Genomic DNA, 22150 nt, shown 5'->3' with positions numbered 1-22150 from the left:
AAATTTATCATTGCTGTCTTTAAGTAATTAATTGATTTGATTTGATTTATAGAGGGCAATTCTCCTTAATTGGCTATTATTAGCGATAGTTAATTTTTCGTTTAATATTCAATAAATAGTTGTCTGTGCATCTGAATCCAAATGTGTATAGATTGTGTATATCACAGTTACTGATTGTTATAGCTTGTTGATTAGAAAAGAGATGGATAAAAATGGTCACTTTAATTGTCTATGCATCTTGATTAAGTGTGAATTAGAGATTAAAATTAATTTTTCTCGTATGAAGATTAATTTAAGGAGAAATTATCTGCTCGAGATTGATTGAAGAAAGTCTTAACGAGATTGAAGGCATTGGAGAGATTGAATATCACACTGAATCAGGGAACTCGATATTAACTTAGATTGCTTCAATCAATTCTGATCTCAATAGGAAACCTGATTCGAAGTCTTTTTTGCGATAATTAAATTAGAAGATTGATAATAGAAATGAATGGGAAAATTGACGAACACCAATCAATGAGCTTAGACGACGATTAGACCGGCAGATTCATCTGGTTGTTTCTGATTGATTGTAGAAGTGTATTTGTGTGTGTGTATTTATTGGATTGAATTAAAAGTCGTGAATAAATCCATGCAGATGCGAATCATTGAATCATATTTTGATTGATTTTGAAGGAAATGGAGAGACGGTAAAATGAGAGATAGGTAAATGATTTTGTTTCCAATTGCGTTTGAAGTTTTTTGAATGTGTATATAATTATATGATTGTTTGATTGAAGAGGGAAATCATGGATATTTTGTTTACTTTTTGGATACCTAGAATCACTCAAGTGAAATCAATATTTAGAGTAAGATGGTTAAATAACTCCTTTCAGATGGACCTTTGTTCTTTGCTTTGCTTTGATTGCTTCCAAGCTTGCCCATTGAATGATGATACGATGAACGAAATCGTGTCTACACTTAGAATCCAGTCACAAAAGTCGTGAGAAGAATATAATATGAAGGAAAAGAAAGAGAAAAAGAGAGGTGTTTTTTGCTTGTATGTGGTTGTGGTTGTGGTTGCGGTTGCGGTTGTTTAGTGTATGTATATGTTGCATGTGTGGTTGTGAGTGGATATTGAATTGAATTGGATTTGGAGAAAAGAAACGCGTAATAGATAGAAACAAAGAGACATTGTCAGCGAATCAGTGTTGAAGAGGTTGCAAGGTGAAGGGAGAACGGGGAACAAATGGCACTCCCAAATAACTTAGAATGATTTAAATTAATTGGGACGGGAAGGGTTGCTTGTTTCTTTAAGTTTGCCTATGATCTTTAGCTCATAGCTTTCCTCCATCACTTGACTTGGCGTTAAAGCATTCTTTTTTCTATTTTCCTTTTTCGATTCTCTTCAGCTTTATAAGTTGTAGCAAAAACAAGGATCAGTATCTTGAACTGCTGTGACCTATGGGTGATCTGCTACGATAACTGCTGTAGCTTGAAGATCCACCTCCACTGGACCCATATTTGTCTTTAGAAGAAGAGGAAGAGCCATAACGACTACTGCTTCCGTTTCGGGATTCAGAGTATCGGCTAGAACTTCCACTGCTAGAGCCGCCACGGAAACTTCCGCCTCCTCGAGAGCTGCGGAAACTACTTCCGCCGCCGCCGCCGCCTCGGCTAAAGCTTCCGCCTCCTGAACCTCCTCGGCCTCGGGACCCTAGGATAGATTAAAAAGTTGATGATACTACTCGTCAAAAAAAAGAAACTCAAATAATAAAATTCACTTACCCATAGTGCGTCCAGAGCCCCGGTCAGATCTACCTCGACCTGAGGGACGATCTCGAGAGTGTTCAACTCGAACCTTTGAGAAGATTAATAATATATTAATTTCAACTAATTCTGAATACTATAACTATAAACATCTTATGACTACAATAAACGCTGTAAATTCAATGAGGAGAAGAGAGTAAATTGCAAGAAGCCATGATTTATGAATCTGATAGATGAACTAAGGTAAAATAAAAGGCGACTAAACATAAATTTTGAATTTTGAGAGCAAATTTGCAAAAAAAAATAAATGTGGATACAAGGTAAAAAAAAGAATTATTAGAGAAAGAGCAAGAATGGTGAGGCAAATGTGTGGATTAAATGGCGGCTAAGAGATGAAACATTGTGTGTTTGTTGCAACTGAAAAAAACATGGCGAGGGCTGTGCATTTGATTTAAATATTAAATGTTATTTATAAAATTGACCAGAGACTTACTTTGTTGTCATCAAATAAAGCAGTACCATTTAATTGTTTAACAGCTTCTTGGGCATCTCTACCATCTTCGTATTCAACAAAAGCAAATCCAGGAGGATTTTGGGCTACCCAGACTGAATTGAGTCTTCCATATTTAGCAAACTCTCTTTCAATCTCGTCTTTGGATGTTGAAGACGAGATACCTCCAATGAAAACTCTATTCCGACTGTAAGTCATTTCTTTTTAAATACTGTTTACTATTTAAAGTTCCAAGATGAGAAGGTAAATTGATAACTATCAATTTAAACAGCAAATTTTAAAACAATAACAAAAATGAAAGTCAGTTGAGTGAAACAAAATTCGCAATAGTAAAACGGTTTTTCAAGTAAATCAGTGAAGTATTATGTATTGCTGGATGATGGCTGTGGTGATGAGAGTTGAGAGTCAGAACAGTTGAGAGTAAGACAAAAAAGAAAAATAGAGAAAGAGAAAGAGAGAGAAAAGAGAGTCAGAAAAGGTTTGATTTGTGAAGGCAAAGAAAATGTTTAGAACAGAGAGAGAGAAAGAAGGGGAGAGGGAAGACCGAAAGAGAGGAAAAGGCAAGGTTTGTTAGAAAAAAATGGTTGAACTTGTATTCAACATTAGAGGGGAAAAAATGTACTTTACCGATTCAGATGGACACTGACCTTCGATTGACTGACGATAATTGACAAAATAAACGATGACAAGACAGATCGAAATGATAATTAAACCAATGTGTCCACAAAGAAAAGTTGAGAGTTGAAATGAAAATGGATTTTATTTTTTGGTTGGTGAAAAAATTGACGGCCATCTGTGCATAGAAAGTTGTACTAATGTATTGGTTTGAAAAAAATTGAGCCGATAGATGGCGATTTTTGAGATGAATTTTATTTTCGTTATTCATTCGATTGTCCGAAGGTCGCAATTAATAATTTAATAACATTTCATAACTTAAATAAATTGCGATTAACAAGTTGTTCCGTTTAGGCAATACTAGAGTTTATTCATGATATCGCAACAATAGTAAACACCGGAAGATAAAAGTATGATTGCAGAAGATGGCGCTTGTCTCTGTAATTTTAAGACTTGGCAAAGAGATTGAAATCCTCTGAAAATCATATTGGATCATTAAATCTATTTTAGATTTAAATCAAGTTAATCTGTTAATTTGTTGTTTCATTTAATTTGTTTCATTACACCTTTCATTCTCATCTAATATATTTTTTTATTGTTACAAACGAAAATCTTGTGCAAATTTTGTTAACATGTTGAGTAAATCAGCTAATTTATTTGCCCTTAGAGTGTGTAAAAATAAACTATGTTTACCAAATTCGCTAACCTCCAAGTATTCCAGCTGGTGGAGTGGAGTGGAAATGGGCCCACCGGATGCCATTTTAGGAGTTACTGAAGCTTTTAAGAAGGATCCATCGGATAAAAAGATGAATCTATCAGTTGGAGCCTATCGTGACGATGATGGTAAACCTTTCATTTTACCCTGTGTTAAGAAAGCTGAAGAAATATTGTATAACAAAAATTTAGACAAAGAGTATGCTGGAATTGCTGGCGTTCCTGATTTTTGTGCATCTGCAGCTAAATTGGCTTTTGGTGAAGACAGCCACGTTATTAAAGAAGGATTGAATGCAACAGTTCAAGGAATCTCCGGTACAGGATCACTTACCATTGGAGCTCATTTCTTAGCTCAATTTTTCCCTGGAGTGAAAGAGATTTACATGCCAACACCAACTTGGGGAAACCATATTCCAATCTTTAAAAGAGCCGGTCTCACTGTTAAACAGTACAGGTATTTTGAACCCAAAACTTGTGGATTCGATTTTACCGGTGCTTTACAAGATTTAGCTAAAGTTTCTGAAAAGTCAATTGTTCTTCTTCATGCCTGTGCTCACAATCCTACGGGAGTTGATCCTAAGGTAATTTTATACTAACATACTATCAATATTAGCTATGAATCAGACTATCTAGTGTTTTTCAAACTCTCAATTGGTTAATCTCTTATTTCATTTTTAATCTCAATTCCAATCTCCTTGGTGAATATTTTTATATTCTCATTTTAATTTTCACCCTCTTTCTCTTAAATACTAACTTTCTCTCTTTCTATTTTTGCAGCCGGAGCAATGGAAGGAAATGTCAAAAGTAATCAAAGCCAGGAATCTATTCCCATTCTTCGATATGGCTTACCAAGGATTTGCCACTGGTGATATAACTCGTGATGCCTATGCCTTACGTTTGTTTATTGAAGACGGTCATCAGGTTGCGCTGGCTCAATCATTTGCCAAAAATATGGGTTTATATGGTGAAAGAACTGGTGCATTCTCCTTGGTGTGTTCCTCCAAAGACGAAGCAGCGCGAGCAATGTCACAGCTTAAAATTATAATCAGACCAATGTATTCTAATCCACCAGTTCACGGAGCTCGTATTGCGTCTACGGTTTTAAATGACCCATCTCTTAGATCAGAATGGTTAAACGATATTAAGATCATGTCCGATCGAATTTTCGCCATGAGACACAAACTTAAAGAAGGATTGCAACGCGAAGGATCAAGTAGATCATGGGACCATATTACTGATCAAATCGGAATGTTCTGTTACACCGGAATGACACCTGATCAAGTTGAAAGACTTATCAAAGAGTTTAGTGTTTATTTAACAAAAGATGGTAGGATTTCTGTTGCTGGTGTTTCATCTAAAAATGTTGATTACCTTGCTCATGCAATGCACCAAGTTACCAAGTAAGGTCAATGTTTTCGTCCAACAGTTATCTTCTCTTGTCATAATCATCCTAGGGCAAGGCTTTCTAGTTTGAGTAAAATAATTATCTTATTATTTGAAACATTTTAAGCCTGTTTTATATGATTTAAGTCAGAAAGAAATCAATCTGATGAAATTTTGCTTTTTTCTTCGGTTTATTATTTTATGTTGATTATGTTAATTTGCAGAAAATGAAGTTTTTTTTCATTCCAATAGGAGTAAAATTGTGGCCTACAATCTGATTCAATTTTTATCATCATTATCCTCCTCATAGAATCATTACCATAACTTTTGTTGCATTATGAGCTTGTTATTTTCACAAAGAACAAAAAATTAATTGATAAATAAGACAACTTTAGCTATTTTTTAATTGTTCTAATATTGTAATTGTAATTTCTTGGGTTATACATAAACTAACTTTTGTCATTATATCAACCTTTGTCAACTTTTATTCTTTCTAATCATCCAAAAGCTGAGTCAATTCATTCAGAATTCTCCAGCTCATTTGTATTATATCTTCATCTCTCTGTGTGCCAAAATAAGATTCAAACACTTAATTTATCATTTTTTTCTAGATTAAACTCAATAGTCTACCTCATGTGAGATTAAACAGATAATTAAAACTAATTATCTCACATTGAAGAGGAGAAATAACAATGAATTAGATTAAAAAAAGTGTTTCAAATGCATTTGATAACAGCTTTGATCATTGGATTCGGAAATATCGTAATGTTGCCGCATTCAAATTAATTAATTTTTATTATTTATACAAGGAACTCTAAGGGGGATATAAAATGTTAATGATTGTACAGTTAATGGCAATTTTGAAATGGCAATGGCTCGGATACATTGAATTGCCATTGTTTACCAATGAATTCAAATATGGTTAATAAGTTAATTTTAACTGATTATATACATGAAAATTATTGCATAAAGTGAGCTGAATGAAGATGAAAATTAAATAGTGATCAGCGATTTCAAGGTGAGTAGATGGATTTATAAATATATGTCAAAACCTTCCATATTTAAATGGCCGGTGATTTGTTGCATTTAATTTTTCTTATTCAATAGCTACTCGATCCTAATATGATTCCAGCTGAACGGACAAAATGTTTCCTAGAATAGCCAGAAATTGAACGAGCAGGATACTCTGAAAATGGTCTCATCCAGAATGGTTTAACAATCCCGTAGCTTGGCCAACCATAGGACTCGAAATAAGCGATTGAACCATCAATAGATTTAACAATTAACATGACGAGACAAAGGACCACTAAAACAATCCAACACGTTAACTAATGGCGTCCATAGGAAGAGAAACATTGACGAGAAGCAAAAAAAATACATAAGCATTATTGATATCACAAATAAACAAGCAAATTGAAAACAAAAGATTGACGACACTCTTGATTGACAACTAAAGCCAGTGGGGTAAACACACACACGCACACAATATGGATTTGGATGACATTGAAAAACAGAGGGAACAATCATACTAACTGTGGAGAAATCGATAATTATCAAGTTTTATCACAAAACACCATTCTTCATTACCTTGATTTCCATGATGTTATTCAAGATTGTCGTATGGTTGAAGAAACTGTTAAGATTTTTGGTCAATTCAACTAATCCTTGTCTCAACTTGTAAACTTTTGCACATAAATATGGATTGACGATTGAAAGTTAACGCAGTAAACATGAAAAATGCCAACAATAGACACGAAAACTAATACGCGCGCACGAAAGGAAATCGTTTAATCAGGTTCAAGACAAGAATGGAAGCAAAAAATGGATTAAACTGTTTTCCAAAAAGACTGAAAGTTGATTCAATTGATTGACAATGAAGTCAATTGTGGCCACACGACTTAAAATGACAAAAATTGAATGTTTTATGTATGGATATAAAGGTTACAGAAAAAGATCTGACCTAATGAAATGGCTTTTTTAGTGTCGACCATTTCCAATACCAACGGGAGCAACAACAACAAAAAATTGGGAGAAAGTGAAACTAGTGAAAGTGATGATAATAATGATGATAATGGAGCTGTTAATGGTGATGGAAAGTGATGATCACTTTTAATTTTTAGGGAGCCCGAAAATTTGTGTCATAAAACAACAAGTTATCATGGAGCTGTTAATTCTGACAAGGTTAAGGTGTATTCATCATCAGTATATTTATATTTATTCAAGGTTTCAACATTTCATATTTTTCTTTATCTCTCTTTTTTTGTGGTTGACTTTTCCTCATTAAGATTCAAGTTAATGGCAATTAACAATAATAAAGCAACCCAAAAGCAAGGTTACCAGGTCATGGATCAAGGCTTTTCAAATTGAGCTTATAAAAGGTTAATATTTTTTTGTTTCTCACTTGGTCACCTTAAGATAAACAAGAACGATATTGCCCAGCAAAAGTATCTAAGTAATCTGGGAAAATTAAGAGGACACAATTAACCTGCAAGGTAACCTTTCTCATCTCCACTAATCAAGATTAACTGTTGACTGACTGTCATTGAGATGATAAATCAAACAAATCAATAGACCATTAAATTAAATGCAACCGTTTACAATTATGCATTGATTCTTGGTTCAACTCTACATAGACTAATACAAGTATCATGGATGGTTTTTTAAATTATTCATGGTTTATATTCTTAATGATTTTATGATTAATTTTTCATTATCGAGATAATTATTGGAGATTCAACTGTCACTTGATTATCATGCAACTGCACTGCTCTTGAAAAAATTAGGTCTAATAAGTCAATTGTTTAACACATCTTTGCTTCTTATTTTGATTTACTTGCTTTTGTCTACCGTTTTTTACCTCATAAATACTTGTCATCTTGTACGTGATTCTTACCGTTTTCCTCTTTATTTATCTTCATCATCATCATCGTTTAGTCAACAAAACAAAAACTTGTTCCACTTTGACCAAGGTCACCTGAGTGTCTATTTGAAATTAGGTAAAACGGGTGAGGTTTTTTTCATTCACCTGGTTTACAATGTAAAGATCTCCTTTCCTGTCATTTATTAATTTGATCATCAGCTTTATTTCATCTAAATTGATTTGATTTGCTTAAATGACTGTCTATCACTCAATTATACGGTTTTTTCAAAGTTTATCATTCAATTAGTTTATACATGATCAAATCTTCATTTCTCGCCAATTTTTAGTTCAATAAGCAATTCACTTTCAAATCAATTCACTTTGTTTGCAAGGCAGGTAAAGCAAATATGCCTAAAAAACAGAAACATTACAGGAAATTTTTAAAATGTTGAAAACAATTGTCCAGATTGAAATCCTTTTCTAGGTTTATCACATATTCCCATACTATCGTCTTCGAGTGGCTCCAAATGGTCATCGTTAGCTTCAAAGAAACAGGTTAGTGGCCCAAGTAAGGTCCGATTTTCAATATGAAGACATTATTTTTATACTGATCTTCAGACTTTATCTTCTCACTTATTTACACAGTCTTTTTATCCACGGTCTAATTGAGCTAACCCATCAGATACAATACGCCAGGCTTTAAAAAACAATGTACATATATTTTTCCTTGTGCTGTAGGTATTTTAAACTCAAAATTTGAGCTGAAACTGATATCCGATTGAAGCAAAAATGATTTAATTGCAAAAAACTTCAAGAAATGACGACTTTCCAAATTTTTCAAGTTTATGGTTTTTGTGATCAATTTAAATCTTAATTTTTGATGAGGAGCTTTGTTTATATTCCGCTAGATGTCGTAACTTGTTTTGATCATTTACAAAATAAATTGTCAAAATATTCGAAATGCTTTTCTATGTTAATCTATTGTTGTTTTGAAATTGTTTTGGTTTCAATCTGATTTCAATTTTGTTTTATCAATTTCTATCATGGATAATAATTCGTTAATCGATAGTGAATCTGATGGTAAATTGTTTGACTGTGAAGGTATGAGTGATTGTAATTATAGTGAAACTTCAAGTTCAACTAGTGAAACATCTAAAGTTGACAGAATTGCTGAACTTAATAGGAAGATCGCTTCAATTTCAAAGGAAACTCAAGCTTCTCGAGTTAAACACAGTGAATTCAAACGAAAACTTGGAGGTGTAATCGAAAGATGCAAGCAAATGGAAGATATTTATGAGCAGATTGGTGTTAAAATGGAACCCAAATTAATTGTACTGGAAAATGGGATTTTAAAAGCTCAGCCAATACTGTCCAGAGGCCAAACATTGTGTAAGTAGTTATGAATTCAAGTTAATGTAAAAATATTAATTCTCTTCTTCTTTTAGTAAAAAATTTACAAGAATATATTGAATATGAGTCTATTAAATTGGAGCTTTTCAATCTGGAAACAGAAGAGATGGAAACTGAGAACAGTCCTGACAATCTTACAATTGATTATCCGTCGGAGGAACAAATCATGACAGAACTTATGGAACGAGTTAGCCTTGAAAATTCGAATGCGAACGCGGCTGGATACTTCAATCTGAACGAAAAACAATCAGATTATACAAAATTAATGGAAGGTGGAATCAGACACTACAACGAAATGCATAAGAAATTCTCTAGTTCTTAATTGTATTACTGAATATATAACAATTCCTGATACTCAACCTTTTGATGTGAATTTTTGATCAAAATACCATTACATTCAGCAAATAAAAACACAAAATGATCTTTCAAATTCATATGCTTTCAACAGTGTTTATTAAACATTATTTTTCACCATTGTTTATCAGAATGTGTAAATTCATAAAAGAATCGATTAAAAACATGATTAACAAATTTGTACCATTAAAGCTCTGAAAAGTCAAAAGCCTTTTTTCTTTAAAAATTGATTTAGTCTTTTGACAACCTCTTCGGGCGCTTCAAAATGAGGATAATGTCCAATATTATCATCTAATTTGTCAAAATATTGATTTGGAATAAGTTTATGATACATTTCTTCGAATGGTGCTGGGTTAACTGGATCAGCTGGACCATAAATAAACTGCAAAGGAATTTTGGTGTTTTTTGTCGCAGACACCCATCGATCTTGGTGTTCATATCTTTCATCGAGATAAGAATGATTCATTCTTAAAATGAAATTCTTAATTACGTCTAACTTCAAGACGACACTATTAATTTAGCAGAAAACCTTCAAAGCAGTTTTTAAAACGGTTGTATTGACATGATGATCTGGTGAATTTGAAGGTTTGAAATTGTTTATCTAAAGATAACAACCTTGTTAAACTAAAACAGACGTTAATAATCGGGTAACCATTGATTTGTCTGGCTTTCATGGTTTACAATTCACACTCTTTAACACACGTTTTGTTGAGCATGCAGTTGATTACTATGGCCATCAAAGCATTGGTTACAATTATTACACAAAAGGTTACGGCTTTTAAAGATCATTTGCTCGATGAAATCAGAGAAAGAATTGATTATTCACTTCCATTGATTCCAAATCATAAGATCTATTCATTGGTACAATGTACTAAATGTATAAATGCACAATGTATGAAATAAATCAAGAAAAATGCATTAAATTCCGTAAAAATATGTAACTGGACTAAAAGGATAGTAAGGGAAATTTCAAGACCACATGGAAGATTCATTGAAATGAAGGAAAGCAATTTTGGCTCTTCATGAATAATTTTCTTCATAGACAACGTCCGATATCCAGAGCAAAAGATTGAGACTTTAAGAATCTAGTGATTTCAACAACTAAAATTAATAATGTTAAATATTGTAGATTTAATTGTTAACCAAAATCCTATAATTTGAACTGTAGTAGCCGAAGAGTCTCAGCCTTGCGGAAAGTTGCTGATAAGCCAGACTAAAGCGTTTAATTGAAATTAACATGGCTTCAGGATTATTCTTAATCAATTGTTTTCATCTTGATTGTTGAATAGCAACCCAACATGAACTCTCTCAAGTGTCAACAGTTATCCTCAACAATTGTTTACATTTCATTATCATTGGGTTGAACCTGATTAATGCAAACATTTGTATGCATATTGTTACCCAAAAAAAGCAGATCAAACCGTGTTAATGAAAAAAAATAATAAGGTTTATGACAATGTTACAATCAATGAGTTAATAATAGTTACATTATAAAGGTGTGATTGCCATCCCAAGCCAAACATGAGATGAAGCTACAACCAGCATTTGAAACAACTTGAACAATCAATAATGTATTTAACCAAGAATGTTATGAACAAAGTTTAACAAACAGTTAATTTAGCTGTTAGTGAAAGTCAAGTTTAATCATTGTTTCCATCTTAACAATGATTAAACTTGACTTGTAAAGCTGTTTGAAGGAGCGTTTAATTGATGCATTAACATTACCTTTCCCTTTCGTTTTGTCATCATCATCATCCTTTTTTAATAGTAAAATATCATTTGCAGAATCATTGAGCCATTTCAATTAATTGTCATCAAGATGAGGATAAAAACCCCCAAACAGAACGATATATCAACAGTTTACTTGTTTCAGGGTAAAGCCTATTGAAAGGCTTTAATTTTAACATTCAATGAAACTCAGGTTTACACCTTTATTTTGATATTCATTGCAACATCAACATGATTAACAATTAACTGTAATAATAATATTTTTCACCAATAATAGTGAGAAAAGCATGAAAAAGAAATGAAAATAAGCAAATGGCGTAAAGTGAGTGATAATAAGATGTTAACTATTGTTTACTGGTTCACTTTAAACTCTGGCAACCTCAACAATTAAAGGCAATTGTCGTGTATTTGGATTGTTAATGACAATATATATACATTTTCACGGGACAATGAGAAACCCTTTAATCGTCAATATTTCTATTAATATTCACTCATCATTCCAATTAAGGTAATTTACTATTGTTTTCATTCTCAGGCTCATCTTTCAGTTCAATTGATCTTGAAATTGAAAACTTGCAAACGAGTAAACTGTTAAAGGAGCGATCATTTTAACTAATCATTAACGTTACATCGTTAATCATGTCTTGATTAATGCACCAGTAAATGTACTTGTTTCTTATCAATTCAATAACAATTGTTGATCAAATGTTGAGATTTACATTTGACACAACATTCAATTTACTGTAAATCTCTGGGTAAATTGAAAGTCGCGCTCTTTACATTTTCACAAAACTGGTGCTTCTATTATTACCAGTAAGAGGTTGAACTTGATTTGGTTTGTTAATAATTTAAAACAGTGTTTTATGCCTTTCTTTGCAAGTGATTAAACCAACTTTACAAGCAATTAATTGACTGTCATTAGCCTTTAATTTGTCGATTAATGTCAACACAATAAACGGATTGTATCTAATTAATTGATAACTACAAATAACAAAACAAAAGGTAAACATTTGCCTTTTTTGTTATTGTCAATGGGTTTCAACGTTGACAAATGTATTAAGAAAAAAAAGGGTAACACAATGAAAAACCTTTTTCAGGTCAATTGTTTGTAATGATAATGATTAAGGTTTGTAAATGTACATAATAATATTTACTGATTAATGGTTAAGTGCAATGTAATGATGTTTTAATAGAGAAAGACGCAAATTGAGTTTAAATTTGAATCTAAAATGATTGACTTAAAAATGAAATTATTTTGTTGACATTGATTTTTCAATGAGATTCAATGTCAGCCTTCATTTAACTTTAATCACTTCTATTATTATATCGCCAGCTTTTAATTTGATATCTTGATTTTGTTTGTTTTTTGCTTCACTTACACCAATTATATTGTGGACAATTTAATAACAATTAAAGGCTAAATCGGTAGTTGATCTTTGGTTGAGCAAAAAGTCAAATTATAAGCAAACTTTGAGCTAATTTTTTGAGTCTATTTTTTTTGCCACTCTCATTATTAATATCACTATTAAAAGCTGGTAAATCAATTGAGATTTGACTTCAATTTAATTACCTTAATTAGGTAGACTTTTGCTCAAACATCAATGTAACTGTAAACAGTCAAAATTTGTTAACCTTTTTTGTTTTGACATGAAAAGGGAAAGCTTTTAATGTTTTCATCTAAAGAGATCAAGTTTAAGGTTATTAGAGCAAAAATAACTTGAAATTATATTTAAATATTGATTGTACAATGAGCTGTCATCGGTTGATAACAATTAACTGGTTTACTATTTCAATGTTGCTCAGTATAATCATTTTCAAGTGAATGGCCTAACATGGTAAAACATGGGTTGAAAGATATTTATCAAGGATTGTCATTGTTTGTCGTTTATTATTGATTTTAACAATTGATGGGTTAATTGTTGAAGACTAGTATTTAAAGTGTTTAACAATTGAATAACAATAGCTGTAAATCATTTTGCAAATCAATGTAAACAAGGAAATGCTTTTGTAATTTGATAATTTGTTGGTCGCTGGCTTTGGATTGGCTTTTAACAAGGGATTGGAGTTGTATTAACAATTCAATAATGTTTACTGCCAAATTATTCAACAGATGGATTCATTATTTCAATAATTAACATAACAATTTAATATTAGATAATGGAGCAATAAAAGGCTTATCATCATTATTCAACCTTTTAATTAACATGGCTGTTGGTTTTTTTTGCCCTTTTTTCTTGTTCAATTCAGCATTTCATCTGTGTATTGTATAAATTGACCATCATGATCTTGAAAAGCCCAAAACAACAAGAAAAATGTAATCGAAAGTAATAATAATTGAAAAATTGTCTCTACTCTCTTCCTTAGGGTTTGAATAGCAACAAAAATGATGATGATGATGGAGAGAGAAAAAGAGAGAGAAGGAAAACATGGCGAGAGTGAGAAATATTTTGGATAACGATGAACTTGTGTAAGTTAACTGGAAAAGGTCAGCATGACGGTAACCACGTTTTATTGCTCAAAAAACCGGTCTTCTTTTTTCTGGCCACAATGATGACTTTCATTGGATTCAATGTATAAACAACAGTGAAAGACTCAGCATCTTTTCATTATTATTATCATTATTTTCTTGTTGGCCTGGTCTTTAGATGTTGCGGAAGATGAGCTCAGGTAAGATGATGGGCTGAACAAGAAATTGAACTAAGGTTGAAGAGGTAAGAAGGAGAAGGAGAAAAAAGAAAGAGAAAGAGAAAAAGTAAACATGTAACTTAAAAAATGATGAACAAGAAGAAGGTAAAGAAGGAATGAAATGAGAAAAATTGCAATCTTTAAAATTGCAATTCTTAGGCTTGAAAAATGACCATTCTTATGTTACACGAAATTGTAATTAACATGGATTATTGTTATTAATAATATCAATCATTGGAGGACCAGAATAGAAAAGATTATTATCAATGTTCAAATCCATGTATTTGTTACAATTTGTGACAGATAATCTTTCTCGAGTTTAGATTGATACATTTAGAGTACTTTTGCCAAGCAATCAGAAATTGTTTTTTTTGTGAAAGTAAACAACTTTTTTTGCAAATTTCTAGTTGATCGCTGTTGAATGATTAATGAATATATTCAAATTTATGATTAAATTGCTAGACTAACAGGACTAAGTGTCTACTGGTTACATTGCACAATTTGATTTGATGGATTTTGCTTTACAGTTTAACCCAACAACCAAATTTGGTGCAGCATGTAACTTTGGTTCAATGCATGAGAGATTGGCAGAAAGTAACAGCAAAACAACAACAATCGGGACCTTGAGACTTGCTATAATTTGCTAATTGTCAATTAACTATACACCCATCAATATATATCTGGTTATAGTGTTAACTATCAGGTGTTTGATGTCTAATTAACAATTAGAAGCAAGAATCGGACAAAACAACAAAACAATATTATATTTTTGACAATGGATAGATGAGTTGATGATGAGGTTTCCTTTGCTCCTTTAAATATACCATGTGAGTGACGTGTGAGTGGACCCGATGTGAATGACCTTAGACTGGATTTTAACACTCTCTACTTTTTTTCCTGTCTATCTGCCTTTCGACAACTTTCTTATCTTCTTTTCCTTCTCTATCATCATCTCTTTTTTTCCAGCTTTCTTGGTATTTTCTTGTTCCGCCTTCAAGGTATATTCCCTTCCTGAAAAATGTTGAACTAGAAGGTAAAGGTAAATTGTGAAAGTAAAGAAGAGAGAAAGAAGATGAGTATGATGATGAAAGTAAAAAAGAAATAGGAAAGGTGAGTGAAGTTAGGTAGTGAGAGAGAGTAAGTATCAAGAAACGGAGAGTAAAGAAGAGTGATTTAGATATCATCACATCAAACTCTCTCTCTCTCTCTTTTTTGCCCCTCTCTATTCAAATTATGTTTTGTGTTATTGATTTGTGTTTATATGGTTAAGATTAAGTCACACCTTGATATCGTTCATTATTATTATTGTCAACAACAACATCAACAATAATAGTTAAACGTTAATAAAGTTATTTGCTTATTGAATCACGAACGCAGAGAGAGAAACGGGGAGAGAGAAAGAGAGTTGAATCACTGAATCAATTCTTATTGTAATTATTACCATTCTTATTTTGCTTGTCTTCTTTTTTTCAACTAAACAACAGTGACAACATCGAAACCATTTAGATCCTGTAATAATCAACCTCGAACTGATTGTTTGTTTGAACCACGCAGTTTAATTTCAACTTTACAACGTTACACCACCAGAAACACCAAGAGTTTGCTTTCTCCAGTTTTCCCAAATAACTTCAAGTTCAAAGTCAACCTTGTTATAGAAGCAATTCCAAGTCTCGTCATGTTTAATATGGCTTTTACCTTTTCTACCATCGCCAGGAATCTTTGATATTTTTTGTAACAACTGGATGAAAATGATTACCAACTTTTACGGATAATCAAAGTTATTTTTTGCTCCATCTTCCAAGACATCAGCAACAAGTGTGAATTCAACTTTGTGATATTTTCCCAAATCAACGATATCAGCCATCAGCATAACAATTCCAATCTATGTGATATTTAAATTGTTGTCCAAATATCCAAAGAATATTCTCAAGTTTAATTTTGGTTTCCATTTTCAAATTGTTTTTGTGTTGTAATAAAATGTTGGTGAAAACTTTACTGGAATATTGTTACAGTTCAATTTAAGGGTTTAACAAACAGCTTTAAAATCAAAGTGGATAACAAAATGTCTTCCTCTGGTAAGTTTATCCTCATTTATACATCTTTGAGGGAATATTAGATACAATAATATCAACACAAATATAAAAATAATTAGCAAAGTGATTAAGATTAATAAAAAAAGCCAAGACAAGATATAACTAAAAAAGCAAAGATGGCATCATCTGTGAATAACCTGACATAACCTCCATTTTTGCGGCTCGCTAGATAAGCTTAAAGCTATTTTCACAGTTTTTTCCCACTAAATAAACTATCAAGAATTTAAAATGATGTAATTCCTAATGAAAATTAAATCAATATAAATTAAGCCTTCAATAGTTACAATTTAATTTGTGAATATTCAATTGAAAAATCAACAACAAAAAACTCAGGTTACAGCGTGAATAGATATCAACAATTGATCAAGTCAACAATGTAAAGGTCAATATACTTGTTTTGACTGATTTGGCCGTTTTTCCCCAATTTTTTATTTCCAACCTCACCAATTTTGGGTGACAATTGTGAATCAATTGTGCATTGATAATTGAAACCAAAAGATATAAAACCAAAGGATTTAATCAAGAGCAAGAAAAGGCCAGTAAAAAAACACGCAAAAACAAAACAAATAGCGTTGAAAAACAAACGACTGAGACTTTCAGGTAAACAACTGCAGCATATTCAAGAATAGCAAAAAAATACTGAATAATGATAACTTTTTGACCCTGAATTTTAAACTGATTATGTGACCCAAATTGACAATCAAAAAGTAAACTTAATTTAACCCAATCATTACCAGTTACCAAGTTAAAATTGTAATGTTATCAAACTCATTGTTACAAATAGTCTTATATCAAAGGCAGGTTAATAGTTAAGGTGACAATTTATTTTGGTTTATTACCTTTTTTTACCATCAATTTGCTTCTAACTTTGACACACATGATTAAAGCCATTACTGTGTTGATACAAATTAATAGCAATCAATAGACAATCCAATAATTACAATCAAGCCTCCATAGCCAAGCCCATAGCAAGTGATACAATGAAACAAAACGACAAGCTATTCTTACCATTGACAATCTCATTGCTTCCATTGACACTTCTAACCATTCAGATATTAATTTGTTTTAAATTGTTGGAAGATTTCAAAAGGTAGAAATCAGTTTCTGTCATCTTTTAAATCAAAGTTGTCTAGTTAATTAAATAAGCTAACTACAGGTGAATAAATTAATAACAGCGTTTATTCACACATAATCAGTAAATCTTGAGTTAACCTTTGCAAGTTTTAATTTGAAAATGTTAATCAATTTATCAACCTTTTTCCCATGTCAACACTCATTCAAGACTTTGTTCAATTGTTCATCGCTCAAAGGTTCATTGTAAACACCATAATCATCATCAATTTAAATTAATATGATAAATTGTGAGGAAAAAGAGGAAAAAGCAATGTTAACTCTTACCTTTCTCAATGGTTATCATTGATAGGAAAGTTTAACCTTTGAATATCATGAATCTTATTATTTCCTACTATTATTTCAGTTCCGTAGTTGATAGTTTCATGAAAGTGTTTATAAATAATATTAACATTGTTTATGAGAAACTTTAATATCATGGAAAGAGTAAAAGAAACAATTTGCACTTTTTGTTTGCAAAGATGAATGTGATGTTGATGAAAATTCTGGTGTTTTCCGAATAAGGTGTAATCAAGATGAGAAGATCTTTTTTTAAGAAAATTAACTTCTTCTTCTCTTTTATATTTCCATGTATTACAAGTTTCCAACATTGTTAACATTTTATATCCATTTATCATCAACTTTACCTTTGAAAGCAACAATTAATTTCCAGTAAACAATCAACTTCATTTATATTGGTAATGATAATTTTGTTTGGTTTACTATTATTTTATATTAAAAGTAAATTGTAAGGAAATGCTTTTCAAGTGTTTCAAAACAAATTTACTTCATACAACTTGTTAATCAACGCAATTGTTTCATTTCAAACATTTGATTGCTTTTCAAAGTGCATTAAAAATGAATTTGTTTCACATTGATTGCTATTAATACTGGTTAGCAAATGAAAGATAAGTGCAAAGTTTCATTATAAAATCATTGGAGACAAAAATTGGTTGAAATAAAGTCGTTTTTCCATTAATTTCTGAACCAGATAGTCAGTTATATTTGGTTAGATTTTTCAGTTTGGGTTCAAAGTCGCGACTAAACCCAAGTTCAACTTGAACCATTAGGTTATTATTATTGAGCCATTAACAAGACTCAAGATGAGTTGTATTGATAAATTTGATGATCAAAATTGGTAATTGCTAAACTTTCACTCGATTAAATTGTTTAAGAAAAAGGTGAAAAGTGAACAGATTTGCGTCAAAGTTTGATTCTGATGAATGAACGATAATAAACAGCCTGATGAGATCAAGCAATTGTTGGTTCAAATTAATCATATGGTAACTAAAATTGATTAAATCAACTCATATAATTTACCAATAAAGCAAATGCTTTAAGCGATTAACTCCAAGTTCAAATTGTTAGGTTTTTGCATTATTGTTACAAAAAACTGGTTGATTTAACTTAAAGTACAAAATCATATGGATTTTTTGCTAACTAAAGCTGGGCAAATTGTTATAATAAAAGTTTCAGATATTTATCTTCAAGCTTAAAGATCTTGAAAATTTTGAGAAATTTGGTCGAAATAAGTCTTATTGCATGACGAATGGTGAATTTCAATTGAAGTTGAATTGAAAAGGCCTGAATTTTTAGGTTTTAAATGGATGTAGAGGCTCTAACAGCTAACGTTTGTCAACCTGAATGGATAATGACATTAAATTTTTTACCATTTTGCATATTTTCATTTTAACATTGACTACATTGTATTTTGTCTTGGCTATTTGATATTAAAAGCTTTGTTGTAATCAATGTTTCAATCGAATGAGATAACATGAAATTTTTGTCACAGAAATTCACTAATTCTCTCTATTTGATCAGGTCGAGTTGATTTTTTGGGAATTGATAATGCAACTTTGGATTTCAGTCAACTTGAAGATTACATAAATGACGAGGAAGATCCAAACGAATCAATGTAAGTAATTTTATCAATTAATTTAATTACTTTTCATTTGTATCATCTTCACTGATGAGTACAATTAGCAATCACAGGGCAACTAAAAATTGGCATTTCAACTCATATTGATTATTGACTGACCATTGAAACTGGTTTTAAGAAAGTAAATGAAAGTTGCAGTTTCTTTGGCAAAAAATTCAGGTTTAACAGGCTTGTTCAATATCATAATAGGAAGTAATATAACATTGAAAAATTACAATTTTTACGATTAGTAACAAGAGTTGAAAATGAATTACAATTTACTAAAGGTAGGGCCAAATGATATTTAAATTGTTGCTAAAAAGGGCTCAGAAAAAAAAGTAAACACCAAAAAAGTTAACGCATAATAGTGCAGTAAATCATTGGAAAGGTTAATTGTAAAAATAATTATAGTAAATAATACTCCATGTAAAGATGATTTTGAACAAAACATTGTAAGCTATTGAAAGATGAAAACATTGAAATTTTTTTTCTGGTCAGCCTTTAAGATTGGCTATTTGGCCGATTTTGCCGAAATCGCTGTTACGCTGATGCCATAAATCTAGCTAATTGTAAGTGTATTTTATTTTGATTATGAAGATTGAAAGAAATACCACAATTTATATTGCGACTCATAGCTTGAATATTATTTTGAATTGAAAGTTGAATGTAACATGGAATGAATATTGAAATGTTGATTTTAAAAGATTTGAAAATATAAATGTTTAGCTTAACATGAATGGTTTGGCTGGGATTAAAGGTTGATCAGGTAAATCTGTGAGATTTGCTTTGGGATGAAAAAGGTGTGAATGAAAGCTTTCAGTGAATTCAAGTTGAATGAAATGCTGTTGATTGAACGTGCTTTGCATTTTAACCAGTGTTGGTATAAATAATCAAATATGATAAACAGTTGATTCTTCAATTGAATGGGTAGCTTGGTGGCTGAATTAACTGTTAACTGGCTGTTAATTCAATGATTGTTTGCTGCACTGTTGTGCAGTTGAATTTAAACTTGAACTGTCTCTTCAAATTGTATAATTGTATTGGCTAAACATTTAAAATGTTTATATTTGGTTGCAAAGTATTGAGGAGAGAGCTGATTCTGTATAGATTATGTTGATGATGACATGAATTTTCACATTCATAAATGATTAACTTTTGAAAGGATTGATTTTGATTTGAAAACGAGATGTGAAAGTGAATGAAATCAATATGAATTGGTCTATTGACAATCGACTGAATCTTCTTGTATTAAGGATTGGTTGGTGTACAAATATCATGTACATAAATGTATATTTAAAGTATCACATTTATTCAATATAAGTATACATATTGATATTGTTAACGGCTGGATAAACCTTACATGCCCTGATTACTTGAAAAATTTGATCAATCGTGAGAGTGAAAGAGTAAGCTAATCAGTAATCAAGATAGATGAAGGAGAGAAAGTTAATTCATTTAAAATACATTAGCATGTTAATATGTTACATGATCAAATGATATTGTCTTTTCTTGTTGAGTTAACGTGTTTTTTTATCGTTGATTGAATGTTAACTTGATTTACATTTGCTTTAAATTGCTTCAATTTTCATGTTGAAATTGTTTGAGTTTGAAAATTCGATGGATTCAACCTTTAGATAAACTCAATTTTAAACCTTTTTCTGTTTCTAATCAAAAGGTTATCAGTTGATGATGATGATGATAATTCTTGTTAAAGATGATTGTCACTTTTTTAACTCTCGCGCCTTCTTGTTTGCTTGATTGATTCAGAAATGGCATTAAAATCTGATTCAACATCAGCTGTCAGTAATCTTTCCAAGTGAGATCAATTAAAATCGAAATTGGATTTTGATTGGGAAAAATATCATTCCATTGTGAGATGAATTGCTTTTTCACCACCAAAAATTCCAATTTCCGTGATTGACAATCAAAGAAATCAATGAGTTGAGATGTTTGGTTCCATGTCAGAATAGAGATTTGCTTGAGAGTTGTGAATCTAGATTTAGAAATGCAGAGAAAAGAGAAATGAACAATTAATTGATATTCTAGTGGAAATTGATAAAAATGATGATGAATGGTGTAATTGTAATCAGGCGACTAATACTTTCGGTGAAAGAGATTTCGGTAACAATGTATTAGGAAACAGAAAACGGTTGAACTTTGCCTACAAAGTCAGCCTGAGTCTGTTTACTCGTTTAACAATGTACCATGATGGTTGAAGTTAATTAATTAAAATCAACTAAGTAATACCTTGCTCCTGGTTTCATGTCATCTTGATGATTCCTTTTTCTCTTCAAATTTGTATTGTGTTAAATAATATGTTTTGTTTTTCCATCATTAACCGTCAGTCACATTAAAAGGAGTTGGTGAGGCTTTTTGCTCTGCCATGCACTTATAGATCATTGATACCAAACATCGAAATCTTGTGATTTCAATGGTTAACTGAAATAAAATGCAAGTAAAAAGAGATTTTGAGTGAAAAGCTTGTTAAAAGAGGAATCAATAAAAAAAGGGAAACAATTCTTGAAAATATTGAGACTTTTCAATAGCTCATATCGTTGGTGTAACAGTAAAACATGAGGTACATGCAATGTTTTACTGTTAATAGTTTTATCTTTTGTTTGGTCAACAATGTCAATCAATTGGGATAGACAGTAAAATTAAATTTTGAAGCAAGGAGTCAGATTATAGAAGAATCAAGAATTGTAACCGTTTTGAGTAAAAATTTTAACTTACCTTAGTCATCATTTCATTTCTTACCTTTATGCTGTGCGGTGAAAGTTGAAGTGGTGAAGTGACTTGATGATCCCAACTCCAATGGTCGTAATTTGCCAAAATTATTAAAAATAAATGTTAAGAAGTGCTTTTACTTACATTGAAGGGCGAAATGTGAAGAAGAGACAGACAGATGGATGATTTACAAGTTCAAAGTTATTTTTCTTGTGTTTGCTAACAATGGTGATTAATTGGGCAAAGATTAACTCTTGCCTCCACCTGTTAATATAGATCTTTGAGTTTACTTA

The 22150-nt window shown here is 31.3% G+C and overlaps 3 protein-coding genes and 1 long non-coding RNA gene across 7 annotated transcripts; 2 read left to right on the top strand and 2 right to left on the bottom strand.

The window, feature by feature from the left end:
• Positions 1 to 582: 582 nt before the first annotated feature.
• LOC107371380 (uncharacterized) lies at positions 583 to 2992 on the bottom strand. 4 transcript variants are annotated; one of them, XM_015939436.3, is made up of 4 exons: positions 2888 to 2992; positions 2243 to 2643; positions 1768 to 1840; positions 583 to 1696 (listed from the first exon to the last, which is right to left on the bottom strand). In XM_015939436.3, the coding sequence occupies exons 2-4, from the start codon at positions 2456 to 2458 to the stop codon at positions 1419 to 1421; spliced, it is 567 nt and encodes a 188-aa protein (XP_015794922.1). In that variant the 5' UTR covers positions 2459 to 2643; positions 2888 to 2992; the 3' UTR covers positions 583 to 1418. The 4 variants fall into 4 exon arrangements, with proteins under 4 accessions (XP_015794922.1, XP_015794924.1, XP_015794923.1 ...); XM_015939438.3 differs by having other exon boundaries at positions 2243 to 2515; XM_015939437.3 differs by having other exon boundaries at positions 2908 to 2992.
• Positions 2993 to 3385: 393 nt separating this feature from the next.
• On the top strand, positions 3386 to 5437 carry Got2 (glutamate oxaloacetate transaminase 2). Its single transcript, XM_015939434.3, has 2 exons — positions 3386 to 4170; positions 4367 to 5437. Exons 1-2 carry the CDS (start codon positions 3508 to 3510, stop codon positions 4991 to 4993), a joined length of 1290 nt encoding a protein of 429 aa, XP_015794920.1. The 5' UTR covers positions 3386 to 3507; the 3' UTR covers positions 4994 to 5437.
• Positions 5438 to 8801: 3364 nt separating this feature from the next.
• LOC107371860 (uncharacterized) lies at positions 8802 to 9676 on the top strand. Its single transcript, XM_015940020.3, has 2 exons — positions 8802 to 9221; positions 9278 to 9676. The coding sequence occupies exons 1-2, from the start codon at positions 8876 to 8878 to the stop codon at positions 9562 to 9564; spliced, it is 633 nt and encodes a 210-aa protein (XP_015795506.1). The 5' UTR covers positions 8802 to 8875; the 3' UTR covers positions 9565 to 9676.
• A 10742-nt stretch (positions 9677 to 20418) lies between these two features.
• LOC107371527 (uncharacterized) lies at positions 20419 to 22004 on the bottom strand. The gene is made up of 3 exons (XR_001570823.3): positions 21864 to 22004; positions 21378 to 21569; positions 20419 to 21123 (listed from the first exon to the last, which is right to left on the bottom strand). It is a non-coding gene; the product is annotated as an uncharacterized LOC107371527 (long non-coding RNA).
• Positions 22005 to 22150: the final 146 nt, after the last annotated feature.

The sequence above is a fragment of the Tetranychus urticae genome, chromosome 2 (genome assembly GCF_039701765.1).
Source record: "Tetranychus urticae isolate SD_2017Ah chromosome 2, NJAU_TeUrti_SD_1.0, whole genome shotgun sequence".
Taxonomy (NCBI): Eukaryota; Metazoa; Arthropoda; class Arachnida; order Trombidiformes; family Tetranychidae; genus Tetranychus; species Tetranychus urticae.
The sequence above is the reverse complement of the archived record's forward strand: the minus strand, read 5'-3'. Positions and strand labels throughout refer to the sequence as shown.

Bases quoted from the DNA above. Each gene is read 5' to 3' on its own strand.
- LOC107371380 (XM_015939436.3), bottom strand. From the start codon at position 2,458: ATGACTTACAGTCGGAATAGAGTTTTCATTGGAGGTATCTCGTCTTCA. The intron at 1,841-2,242 runs GTAAGTCTCTGG...ATCTTCTCAAAG, and splicing joins CTTTATTTGATGACAACAAA to GTTCGAGTTGAACACTCTCG. The intron at 1,697-1,767 runs GTAAGTGAATTT...AATCTATCCTAG, and splicing joins GGGCTCTGGACGCACTATGG to GGTCCCGAGGCCGAGGAGGT.
- Got2 (XM_015939434.3), top strand. From the start codon at position 3,508: ATGTTGAGTAAATCAGCTAATTTATTTGCCCTTAGAGTGTGTAAAAAT. The intron at 4,171-4,366 runs GTAATTTTATAC...CTATTTTTGCAG, and splicing joins CTACGGGAGTTGATCCTAAG to CCGGAGCAATGGAAGGAAAT.
- LOC107371860 (XM_015940020.3), top strand. From the start codon at position 8,876: ATGGATAATAATTCGTTAATCGATAGTGAATCTGATGGTAAATTGTTT. The intron at 9,222-9,277 runs GTAAGTAGTTAT...TTCTTCTTTTAG, and splicing joins GTCCAGAGGCCAAACATTGT to TAAAAAATTTACAAGAATAT.